The sequence below is a fragment of the Mastigoproctus giganteus genome, chromosome 11 (assembly GCF_048544385.1).
Source record: "Mastigoproctus giganteus isolate SK-2022 chromosome 11, ASM4854438v1, whole genome shotgun sequence".
NCBI classification, from domain to species: domain Eukaryota; kingdom Metazoa; phylum Arthropoda; class Arachnida; order Uropygi; family Thelyphonidae; genus Mastigoproctus; species Mastigoproctus giganteus.
Window position 1 is genome coordinate 131,077,441 of NC_143585.1, and position 13,795 is coordinate 131,091,235.

At 35.6% G+C, this 13,795-nt stretch overlaps 1 protein-coding gene across 1 annotated transcript in view; it reads left to right on the top strand.

Moving 5' to 3' along the window:
• LOC150078435 (beta-TrCP-like) overlaps window positions 1–13,795 on the top strand; it is a 255,323-nt gene that overhangs the window by 109,483 nt on the left and 132,045 nt on the right. The window contains exon 6 of the mRNA XM_090384331.1: window positions 1,760–1,845. Coding sequence (XP_090240457.1) covers window positions 1,760–1,845 — 86 coding nt within the window. The remainder of the gene's footprint in view (window positions 1–1,759; window positions 1,846–13,795) is intronic.

The window sequence follows — 13,795 nt, forward strand, 5'->3', positions numbered from 1 at the left end:
AGGAAGCTGTTAAGCCGCAACATACAGCATTGTCATGAGCATGAGACAGGGAGAAAAAAAAATTCACACAACTGTTTCTTCGCATAAGAAACATAACCAAAAGAATTGCAATGAATTGTTTTTGAAAAAACAAAAACATCGTATTTCCTTTCTGCAATGTGTATTGCATCTATTAACACAAAATCAAGGAAATACATCTACTGGAAGCCACACTGGAAATAGGGAAAAAGTGGTGTAAAACACCAACAGTGTGCATTTGATAAAAGTAAAGTTTGCTTTTATTGTAATTGTTTTTAGAGAACAATATCAGTACAGCATGTTTTCTGGATGTATTTGATCTAATGAAATTTCATGAAAATAGTTTTATTGATAGCGGAGTTATAAACTTCAAAAACTTTACCAACGTTCATGCTGTCTTCGCATGAACGTTGGTAAAATCAAACAACACATCCTTTTTTGCATGAAAAGTAATCCATTACAGTGTGGGTAGTGGAGAATGTTTTCTGTTTCAAAAGGATGGAAAGTACTTGTCAATATTCCACCTGGAAATAATGTCAAGTGGTGGCAAGCCAGTAACAATAGGTGTTTTATTCTGAGAAGTTCTGTGTGCTAAAATCAAACAGGAAGTTACCCTTTTTTTTAACCGAAAGTAATTCCCTTAAACTCTGAATAAGAATAGTGGGTAGAAATAGAGTAATTTTACAAACAAAGAAAATAACATTTCAGAAATATTTCCGCTAGTGGAAGTTGGCCCGTCGGTACAGTACATAAAGCATATATGTAAACATCAATATGGTAGGGCGTGGGAGGAGGTCAAAATTAAGGCATCTGAACAATAGACGAAGCAAAGTAGCAAGTAGAAAGGTGGTAAATTAAAGGGTGTTCATGTAAAAGTAATCAGCATTAATTTAATTCCTGTCATACTACCACTTGAAAAGGAAAGGGTTGGCATGTTCAAATGTATCTTTTTTTTCACTAATTATGATTTTTGTTAATTAGTGAAAAAAAAATGAACACTTTAGATTTTTTCACTAATTAACATTAGAAGTTCATCAACACTCTGTATCAACATTCTGTAAAAAAAAAAAACGCCTCAGGAAACTTCCTGTGTGTTTCAAACAATATAAAACTGTCCTGTTTTTAACCTATTTGAATTTGCTGGATGAATCCATCATCGTCGTTTTCTCTTTGTACTCACAATTAACTGTATACATAAATGCGCAATACATACAATTTGAACAACATCCATCTTTCAACTGAGAATAGAAAGGGTGAGTCACTGGTGGTATCCAATGAAATGTCAAAAATGCCCATTATGGTTTGACACAATCTGAAATTATAAAAGTTACACGTAGTTAGCTGATTTGGAGGCTTTTAAAATGCCAGCTGATGCTGGCACTTTAAGTGCTCCTCTGGTATAGCCCTAAGTATACATATTTTTAGTACCATATATACTTAATCCACCTATATTGCAAATCAACAATTCATCTGATCTCACATAATTTACAATCTCACACCATAATATTCATTTTTCTAAAATTAAAAGTAATATCAAATTTCATTTTGCATATAATGAATAATTCTACAACAGCAATAGCTTTAATGCTACATGTTAATAGCCTAATTTAAATAATTTTATAAAGTACTATATTGTTAAGAATACTTTAATTGTGTATATATATATATATATATATATATATATATATATATAAAAATGATATCCAAGTTTTTTAGTTTTTATCATTTTATTTCTTGCTAGGTTCTCACAGGTCATACAGGGTCTGTATTATGCTTACAGTATGATGAACGAGTGATTATTAGTGGATCAAGTGATTCGACCGTAAGGTATAGTCAATATTTTCTTTACATTGTATCATACCAATAATGCATTTCTATATATTGTTCTACAGGTGAGAGGTATGAAGGTAATTCTCAGTTATACTTTCTAATCGTTATTTTAGTATTCTGTTTTATTTATGGTGTAAGGTTAAGGCACTTGGATGATTTGTATCACAATATTAAATGTTTAACAACTGTACCTCCCAATATTCCCAATAGTAAAGAACTGAATGTACTTAAAGAAACTTCTGTAAACAGCTAATAAAAGCTTACAGTGCTCCTGGCTATTTACTTATAAAAACCAACAAACAAGCATATAACATTGGCCAACAAATTGAAACTTTTTTTTTTTTTCTCATAACAAAATCACTGCTGGTCATTGAAATTTCCTTGCATAGAATGAATGGACAGATTTACCTGAAAATTTACAAGCATAACTGTGATGTGTGTGTGTGTGTGGTCATCATTAGCATTTGAAGCCAATTGGCACAGTAGAATGTCCAGTAATGCGTCTGTTATTGCTCTGTTGTAGGAACCTGAGTGTGCTATAAAAATGTGTAAACATCAGCTTGAAAAACAAAAGAACAAATGTGGAGCGAATGACCATCTGAGAATGTGCTGTACCTTTAACATGCATAAAGCGACATTATTTACAACTGACAGCCTTTGAAAGGTGTTGGGTTTTCAGCTGCTGAATGGTCAGAACAGCAAATAACCATTTGTGTAAGTCACGATGACCAAACAGTTGGACATTTTCCAGCACAGGAAAGTAATTGGACATGCTAGGTTTCTGGTAGAAGAATTAGAAGAACGTCAAATGGGCAGATCAGCGGATCTGCTGACTAGTAACAGGAAACATTTGTTGCAATCCACAAGCCTTTCAAAATTATAATGCCATCTCGTCTGCACCTGTTTCAGGGAGCACAATTAGCAGATGTCTACAAGAAGTGAACTACATTCTTACCATCCATTGCCTCATCTGCCTCTGACACTATTCCATCACCATCAGTGCCTGCAGTGGTGCAGGAAGAGAGCTTCTTGGAGATGAGAATGGTATTGTGCCACCTTTAGTGACAAATCATATTTAGGATCCAGTCAGAGCCACATGCATGCCCGGAGACATACTGGGAAGAGAGGTAATAGCCTGCATCAGGAAGTGGCTTACCAAGCCATTGCCCAGAACCATGGTATGAGGAGTCATCAGTTCACAAAATTATTGCATTGTATCGTGTATTGAAGACAAGGTATATTGAAACTATTCTAAGAACAGTGCTTCTTCCCTTTATATGCTCCATCTGAAATGCTATTTTCCAGCAGGACAATGCCGCCGCCCCTCACACGAGGCTCTCAAATCCTGACAGGGCACACATAATATGGACATGTTTCGTCAATCTGCACATTGACCAGAGCTGTCACCTATTAGACACATCTGGGATATGATGAGATGTTCATTGACCTTAGCCCCTCAGTCCCTACCACTGTTGCCCACCTGGCACTACATACAAGAAACATGGCTTAATGTTTACTAAGATGACATTCTCCACCTTTTAGACTCCCTACCACATTTGGCCTTCTGTTGCTGTTAATAGAAGCCATGTTTTGTATTGATGTATGTTGCATTTGTGCTAGTAGCTACTGCTGCATTGTGTACAAACTTAATCATTTCTTGTTTAATTAACATCTATCACTCCACTTAATTTGAGTTCAAAGTATGCACTCTTTTTAGGTGGGACAATTTTGATGATAAGCAGTGTGTTATCCACATATATTTTGTAGTGCTGAGCATGAATATAACATTAAAATTTTGTGAACAAAATTTTAAAACCACATGAAAATAATGTCAATGAATGTCAAAGCCAGAATTTGATTTGTGGGTGGAGGAGAAGGATTCAGACTGGTTTGGAAGAGTGAGGGGAATTAGAGATGCCAGTTCAGAAGAACAGGGCCCATGGAAGGCATACAGCAAAATGTCTGTGAAACAGAGAGCAGAAAGTAAGAGATGGCTCATTAATCAACCTGACCTTTTACTGCTGTGGTAGGGAATTTCTGAGGTCAAGTTGCCTGATAACCAGCATACAAGGTTTTGTACTGTGTGGCATTTTTTGCTAACTGTGGAGTGTGCTGGTAAAGCTGCTTAATGAGTCTTAATATTAGAAAATATTTAAAAACAGGCAGAAATGGATCTACCACTTCTTTATGAAATAAAGAATTGGGGAAGGGGGATCTGGCTGGGCATAGTAGCAGGTTATAATCTTAAAAAAAAAAAAAAAAACAATAATTTACTCTGTGTATGTAGTTTTCACCTGATCTAATAACCTCTCCTAGAAATGCTCTCATTTTTGGGTGCCTTAATAAAGCACATAGAAGATTCCAAAAAAAAAAGAGAGAGAGAGAGAGAAGCCATGACGCTTGAGTTAGTCCAAGCCCTTAGCATGATAACATTTATACCACTGTTTTAATTTCTTCTAGTATACCAATATATATCTTTTAATTTTTAATAAAATATTTAAACTTTACATGTTATATATATATATATACAGTCCATTCCAGTTATTTGGGACACATTGGGATTAGTGCATTTTGGCCCGATTAAGCGGCTGCCCCAATTATCCAAAGTTTCACGTAAATAGTTAAAAATACAATGTACCCCCCCCACACACACAAACTCAACATAATAAAGTACCATTCACTATACGATCTGCAGTAAGCGCCGGTCATTGTGATCACGTTTGTGAATTGAATTTTAATTCTATTAAACAGCGATTCTAATTAGTGAAAATAGGAGGAATGTTAGGAGGCTATAAAAGCAAAGATATATTAAGCAGAAATTTACCCTTTATTACCTTGACAATTAAAAAATATGTCAAAATCGGAAGAATATATGTGATAATCGGAATAATTAATACGTACTGTAATATGTACATACAAACTACTTGACATTTCTGTTCACTAACATTTTTGGGTGGGGGTTAAAATTTAAAACAGTAAAAAGATAAACAATCCATAATAAAGAACACTGCACATACAAATTGCAAGTAACACAATACATGCAAGTGAGAACCGAATAACGAGTTACAAAGCTTTAAAAATACGAATGAAGAGAACATCTCAAAATTAATTTTTTTATATGATTGAAAATTTCATGGAACTGTAAACACATTTCACCATAATAACCCACAAAATTCCAGCTGTCGGTATTATCGCAAATTCAGTAAGATCCAGTTTACTGTCCATTTATGATAGATTTCACTAACAGAAAAGCCCAATAAACAGGTGACTGCTAATTGTTTTATGGTTGTGACCTCCAGAATTTCGACCGAACCAGATGGTACCATCAGAGACAATCCTTAGCAGCATTAGCATTAGTAGATGCAAGAAAGCAAGCTTATGCAGCATCAGCCGAAAAAAAAAAAAAAAAACCACTCCCATTTCACCCCTCCGTTCGTTCAAAATACCTGTCCAGCTGAGCCTTAAATTTATTTACGCTATCAACTTCCACAACAAGGGATGGAAGTCTGTTCCACCAACCAACTACTCGCTGGCTAAAGGCAAATTTCCGCACATTTATCCTACATCTGTCTTTCCTCAATTTGAATTTATGCCCTATCAGGTGATTATTCTGAGCAAAACGAAGAATCCCATCGGCATTGAGCATGCTCAAACCATTCAGGGCTTTATACACCTCTATCAGATCACCTCGCCCGTGCTTAGTCTCCAGACAGTGTAATTTGCAAAACAAAACTTGTTCCATTCACTAATCTTGTTGCTCTTCTCTGTACTCGTTCCAACAGCTCTACATCCTTCTTAAAATGAGGCCTCCAGACCTGTATACAGTACTCAAGGTGTGGCCTGACCATTGCCTTATACAAGGGAATAAATACCTCCTTATCCCTGCTAGAAAAATTCCTGTATATCATTCACAAGACATCATGAGCTACTCTTGCAGCCCGTCTGCACTGCTCAGAGAACTTCATATCTGCCTGCACAATTACCCCCAGGTCCTTTTCATTCTCTACCACTGTCAGTGTAGTACCACAGAGTTGATACGTTGCTCTGGGGTTGCTGTTTCCCATATATAGTATTTTACATTTTTCAATGTTAAACTTCATTTGCCACCTCTCAACCCATCTGCTCAACCTTTCCAGATCCTGTTACAGCAGCATAGTGTCAGTAGTGTCATTAACAACCCTATTAAGCTTGATAGACCATCAACAATATCATTTATAAATACAGTAAACAATAATGGACCCAACACTGAACCCTGAGGGACTCAACTAATAACATTAGTCCACGATGAGCAGTATCCATTGATTACTACTCTCTGTCTTCTCCCCCAATAACCATCCATTTATACATAGCAGCAATTTGCCTCCAATGCCACACTGCTCCAATTTGTGCAGAAGTCTTCCGTGTGCAACAGTATCAAAACCCTTTCTAAGATCCAAATATATAATATCAAAGTTATTCCCTGCGTCCAGTTCTTTTGTGACTGCATCATAGTATCCAATCAAATTGGTCAGGCAAGACTTCCCCTTAACAAAACCATGCTCTGTCCGAGCTAAGTCTTGTCTAGATGATCCTGCAGTGCTTCTTTAATCAGTGCCTCCATTAATTTTCTTAGAACAGAAGTTAAACTCACAGGTCTATAATTACTTGTTTCAGCCTTTGATTCTCCTTTGTGAATCAAAGGCTGATTCACAAAGAAGTGAATCAGCCTTTGATGTAAGCAAATCCTTAGCCAATGGCTAAGGGTTTGCTTACATCCTTTGCTGCCTCCGTTAATATAACTGGATAGATCCCATCCACCCCAGGTGCCTTTCTTGTGTTTATCTTCAACAATTTCTCCTCCACTTTACTCTCAGTTATTACAAGATTATCTAGCTTAATGCCAGAGTTGAATACACCTCTGGCATTCCCCTCCCTGAATAACTCCTCATGTGTGAATGTCGATGCAAAATATTCATTTAGTTTGTTAGCTACCTGAGCAGGATCATCAACAGTTGAACCATCGATATCAAGTGGACCAATCTGATTCATCCCCTTCCTTCTAGAGTTTACATAAGTAAAACACTTTTTGTTTTTTCTTTGCATCCTTTGCCAAAGGTTTCTCGTAATCTGCCTTAGCCTGCCTAACCTCCTTTGTAACTTGGTTACAGACCAGCTTATATCTATCATAGGCTTATATGCCACATGTAAATTTATATGTATCCCATGCATTTTTCTTCTCTGCCATATGTCTCATTAGTTTATCTGACATCCATTTAGGTCTAAACCTTGAACAATATTTCTTAGTTGGTATGTAAAGCCTAGTAGCTTTCAAGATAAGTTCTTTGAATGCTTACCATTTTGAATTTGCTGTTGGTAACATCATCAGTTGGTCCCACTGTATAGAATTTAAATAGTGTCTCAGACCATCGTAGTCGCCTTTACAAAAGCAAAAACCCTTCCCTTTACTGCTGATAGTAGTTACCTCTTTGCGTAAATCCCACTTCAGCACACTGTGATCACCGCCACCTAGTGGTTCCTTTATCTGCAGATTCTTAATGCATGAAGAATCACTGCTGATAATCAGATCAAGAGTATTACTCCCTCTAGTTACCTCCCGAACATGCTAATGTAGAAAACAATCATCCAATAAATCCACAAAAGCCTTGCTAGTGTGTGAGTAACCAACCCACAAATTCCAGTCAGTATCTGGGAAATTAAAATCCCCCATTATAAGACTCTCTGATTTACTGGCCCACTCTATTTCCCTGTACAGTTTCTTATTATACTCATCAGAGTCATTAGGCCTATAGCACACTCCTACTTTCAATTTTGATCTCCCAGTGCTTATGTCACACCAAACTGACTCGACACTGCACTGTCCAGCAATGTCGACTGGCTTCACTTCCTTGGATTGTATGTGTTTCTTAACTAATAGCATAACCCCTCCTCTCTTCCTATCCTGTCTATCCTTTCTGTAGACGTTGTACTCCCCAAATTCCAGTTCTGCATTCCTTATATCTGTGTGACACCACGTCTCTGATATCCCAACAGTATCCACCTTTGATGCTTTGAGCAATACCTCAAATTCATCAAATTTATTTACCAAACTCCTAGCATTGGTGTACACATGCACCTGTTCCTATTCTTAGCTACCCTAACACAACCCATGTGTTTACTTGTATCGCAGTGACTCCCAGCAGTCTCTGAAATATCCGCCGACCGGGCTAGCCGAGTGGGTAAAGTACCTGCCCGGCAACCCAAAGGTCGCAGGTTCGATTCCCGCCTCGGGCTTGGATCAATGTACTGCAAAAACCTTGGGAGGTGCAATATGGCCACAGAAGCCGATGCGCCAACAACTACCAAATCAATCAATCTGAAATATCCTGCATCTTGTTTTCTAGGCTGTTGCTCTATATATATCTATATATATATATATATATATATATATCTCTATATATATATATATATATATATAATTTTTTTTTTTATATAAGAATGGAAACTAATTTGAAGCTCATCTTAAATAATCTGTTTAATAAATACAAACATATAATAGACTACAAACCAACATATTGGAAGAACTTATTGAATTTGTGCATTTCCAACAACTACATTTTCAATGGTAAAACAGTTTACCAACAAACCATAGGTACCCCAATGGGTAGCCCAGCCAGTTGTATCATTGCCAATCTATACCTTTACTGGTACGAAACCTCACTGCCTTCAGAAATCTGCATGTTTAGATACATAGATGATTTATTTGTAGCAAATTGCCCCACTTCATACAAAATCTTGCCAATATATACCCATCTGAGCTCACCCTGGAAAAACCAGTGATAATAACCTGGCTGCCAACTACCTGGATTTAGATATAGATCTTAATAACTCTCAGACCAATGTCAACATATACAATAAACACAAAGCCTTTAACTTCAAAGTATAAAGTTTCACACAATTGGCCATCTGATACCTCCAAAAAGGTACATGCTAACCTCATTTTGTCCCAAAACATTAGAATTGCCATTATATGCAATAGCAAAAAATTGATAGTTAACAATATCCGAAATCTACAATAAGCTTCTTCTAAGCTTCAGTTTCCTTCAGCCTAATTATACACTGCCTTACCATTAAAAAAAAAATGTTCTTGTTTATACTTTGGCACGACCACCAGGTCAGTTGAGTTTACAATAAATCATCATTACAAACATTAATCGTATAAATATAAAATAGCTGTAGATTACGGAATAAACTCAGGCTAATGCCAACTTACTGTGTGCTTGGACCAGAATCGGTGAAATTAGCAGCGTGTAGTGATTACAGAACAACATCGGAGACCCAAAGATGAAAGCCGATAGTTCTCTGTACAGTATATTTATATCAGTTGAAGTAAACCCCGAGTGAGGTGGGGAAAAGTGTGAAATCGTCAAAGTGAACCATACCTGTGTGACAGGGAAGTAAGCAATTAAACAGATTAGGCAAAGTGTCAGGAAATGGAAAATTAATGACTAACAAGGTAGTGTAGAAAAGACACTAAACTTTGAGAAGAAAAAAGGAGCAATAGCATCTCGATATTGCTTTTGGCAAGCCTAATCGCACACGAGAAATAAGTTGTACTAATTAAGGACAGTAGAAAGCAATTAGAAGAAAGGGAAATATAGTTGTGCTCGGGCTGTCTCGAGTTGTTAAACCTGTACCGTAGTCAGTACCCGGACGGATGTCTCGTGTGTTTAAGTCAGTATTGGTAATTCGAAAATTGTAGATCTCTTAAAGTACCATTTATAACTGGCACAATATAATAGCGTAGCTATTATAATTTATTATGATACTCACCTTTTTATAATCTGCATTGATGTTGGAATAAATTGGATGATAATTTTAAATTTAAGTTAGCATGAATGAGTTAGGATTTAAAAAACAGAATTAAAATGTGTGCAAGGAAGTAGAAGTACACGTCTTCGTCCTTGGTTGTCAATGTTGAAATTTGAAACGACTTAAGTTATACGGTTGGAAACAGAAGGCCAATAGCCATAACAAGTGGCTTTCGTTTTACACATCTTCAGTTGGCAATGGTAGAATGAGAGTAAACGCGTGTATTTAAGAAGACTAAGTTCCCGTGATGCTCCTGGATACACGTGGGAATCTCAGGTGCATGAGATTCCAGACCGGGGCTATGTTATAGGGTAGTTTGGAATCTAATACTTGAAGAGTGGAATGGCAGCGAAACCATTCTATAACTAGGGCTTCATATTGGAAAATTTTAAAGCTGGATTTTAATTTGATAATAGGAATGGCTGAATCTACTAAGGGGGTGTGGTTGTGAGATTGAAAATGTGTTGCTAATTCAGTATTGGACTGTCCCGTCCTAAAGCTATTGTAGTGGTAGTACGCACGTGTGTTTGATGTTTTGGTAGAATATATTTTGTGGTGGTGCTACCAATGTAGCAAGCGTTACAGTTATCTTGACATTTTATTAAGTAGATGATATTATTCATGTCACTAATGTTGTAATTTTGTGTATCTTTATATGAGTTGAATAATGAACCTAGTTTATTGTAAGATGAGAATGTAAGGGTGATATCAGTACTTTTAAATAAACGGCGGAATTGGTTGGCAAAATTACTATGGTAAGGGTATATGATAATACGTGGATTATTATTGGACATGCGTTTGGGTGGGTTGTTGATATTATTTTGGGCTGTGATAATAGTTTGTTTGATTAATTGAATAGGATATTTCCTAGATATGAATTTACTTGTAAGATATTGTAGTTCATTATTAAGGTCATAATGTGTGGAACTGTATTTTATAGCATTGTAAATTTGATTATAAAGGACTGCCTTTTTTGTGTTGAGGGGTGATGTTATTCAAAGTGTAAGTATTTGCCCTTCTGAGTATTTTTTCTGAAAATTCTTTTCCTAGTTTTGTATCGCTTCTGTATATAGTGAGGTTTAGGAAATTAATTTGTCCCTTTTCTTCCAATTCCAGGGTATATTTTAATCTATTATGCATGGAATTAAATTTAATGAAAAGATCATTTATTGTGGATTTGTGCCCTATTAAGAGGATATTGTCAGCATATCGTATAAATAATTTAATATCTGGGGGGGTATGGTTGTAATATATGATTTTCTACGAAGGCTAGGTAAATTTCAGATAGGGGTCTGAGATCCGTAATCCCATAGGTAGGCCATAGGTTTACTGGTAAATCTGATTAAGAAATCGGAAGTATCTGGCATCTAATAGAAAGGTTCTGAGCTCTAGTATGGTATTAATTGAGAGGGAAGTGCGATTGGATAAGGTTTTGGTGTCTGTTAAGAAATTACGTAAGTTTTGTAATGTTGACAGCCAATGTACATTGGTGTACAATGAGACTACATCAAAAGATGCTAGGATGTCATCATTGGTTATTGTGATAGAATTTATTTTTTCAAAGGTTTGGGAGGTATTGTTTACTTTAAATTTCGAAAATCTGGTGAGGGGGGAGATAATTCTAACCAGGAAGGAAGATAAATTAGTGAAAGCTGATTTGCTGAAGGATATTATGGGTCTTAGTGGGTGATTGGGTTTATGGAGTTTGGTAATACTAAACATATGCGGTAGAATATTGTTTCGGATACCAATCTATTGAAAGGTGTATAAATTAATTTCATTGTTGGATCTTAATTTCCTTAAAATAATGTCAAGCTTATTTTTATGTTTGGAAATAGTATATGTGTTATCCAGTTTGTATGAATCTGAATCAGAGAGTATAAGATTCCATTTTTTCTATATATGTGCTTTTGTTTATAATTACTATGGAATCACCTTTGTCAGCTTTCTGGACTATAATATTTGGATTGTTACGTATTTTTTGTAAGTTCATTAACTGTTGTTTGTTTATATTGGGTTGGGGTTTGAATCTGGAGTTAAGAATTGAATTACTTTGGTGTATAATTTGCCATTTATCTGGATGGTTATCTAATTTAGTTTGTAGTTCTATTATACATTCTTTGTAGGGATATTTATTATTTTTAATAGCAAAGTTAAAACCATAATCGAGGCTAGCGAGTTCAGTGGAAGAAAAGGGTACGAAGAAATGTTTATAGTGGAAGATTTTGTGGCGGTGTGAGGTTTCTGTGTAAGGATCTCCCATTTTCTGTTGTGTCTGAGTTCGATGTCGTTGATGGCAGCTGCTATACGTATTTCATTATATGTCGTAAGATCCACCCAAGATTGCGGTGTCAAATTTCTTTTTAGGCTGAATCTTAATCGGTGTATTTGGGATAGTAGGTTATATTTTTTATTGTATCTCTTCTGTAATTCTTTTTGTACAATTTTAATACAGGTTTGATGGATAATATATGGACATTTTTTACATGTATTTCTAGGGAATATGCGGGCAAATTTCAGGATAATATTATGAAAGAGGCATTTTTTTTAAAAAAGAAATATGAATTTTATTGGAAAAATATTTAATTAAAATTTTTGATAGTTGTGTTTCAGGATTCAACATATTCGGGGGCATCGAGGAACGTAGGTTAAAAGGCGGAGCAGATGAAGGTGTGTTTAAAAATTTTGTGTATCTTTAAAAATATAAAGATACACAAAATTACAACATTAGTGACATGAATAATATCATCTACTTAATAAAATGTCAAGATAACTGTAACGCTTGCTACATTGGTAGCACCACCACAAAATACGTTCTACCAAAACATCAAACACACGTGTGTACTATCACTACAATAGCTTTAGCACGGGACAGTCCAATACTGAATTAGCAACACATGTTCAATCCCACAACCACACCCCCTTAGTAGATTCAGCCATTCCTATTCTCAAAATTAAAATCCAGCTTTAAAATTTTCCAATATGAAGCCCTAGTTATAGAATGGTTTCGCCGCCATTCCACTCTTCAAGTATTAAATTCCAAACTACCCTATAACATAGCACCGGTCTGGAATCTCATGCACCTGAGATTCCCACGTGTATCCAGGAGCATCACGGGAACTTAGTCTTCTTAAATACACGCGTTTACTCTCATTCTACCATTGCTAACTGAAGACGTGTAAAATGAAAGCCACTTGCTATGGCTATTGGCCTTCTGTTTCCAACCGTATAACTTAAGTCGTTTCAAATTTCAACATTGACAACCAAGGACAAAGATGTGCACTTCTACTTCCTTGCGCACATTTTAATTCCGTTTTTAAATCCTAACTCATTCATGCTAACTTAAATTTAAAATTATCATCCAATTTATTCCAACATCAATGCAGAATATAAAAAGGTGAGTATCATAATAAATTAAATTAAGCTACTTTATTATATTGTGTCAGTATTGGTATTATTATTGAGGAAATGTAAAAAGAAAGAAAAATTGAAATAAAAATAATAACGTTGACAAAACTTAGCAAAACAGCAAGCAGGACATAACAAAACACAATATCCCCGTGCATAGCCAATCCATGGGCACAAGCTTTCTACGCCGTGAGACACGACAAAGGCTAGGGATCATATAACTATACATTATGTACAGGCCTGAAAGTAATATGTAATCAAACAGCAAATGTGTTGTTAATATCAAAGTTGAACTTTTATAATTTTTTAAAAATTTATAATATTTATTGCTTTTTTGAAATGATGGTAGAGGAAAGCTGCAGGGAAATTATTGCATTGCAATTTATTATGAAGTAGTTTGATGATGTCAGAAAAATGACTGTTGCTATTGCATATTGTTGCAATTCTGATTCATTGGAAGAGTACTATATTAACATGTACTTTTTTAGAAATGTTATAGTGCCAATGGCTAAAACTGACTACATTAAAGCCGAAAGCATCTCTTTTATTATATATGTTGATTGTGGTATGTGAGGGCTGTTGATATTCATATCCAGGTCTAAGTAATTGGCTGAAAAGTCATTATTATTTGTTTTCTCCAGAGTAAGTTCTGAAGGGTAAATACCAGCAAAGTCCTGTATAAATGTAGAAT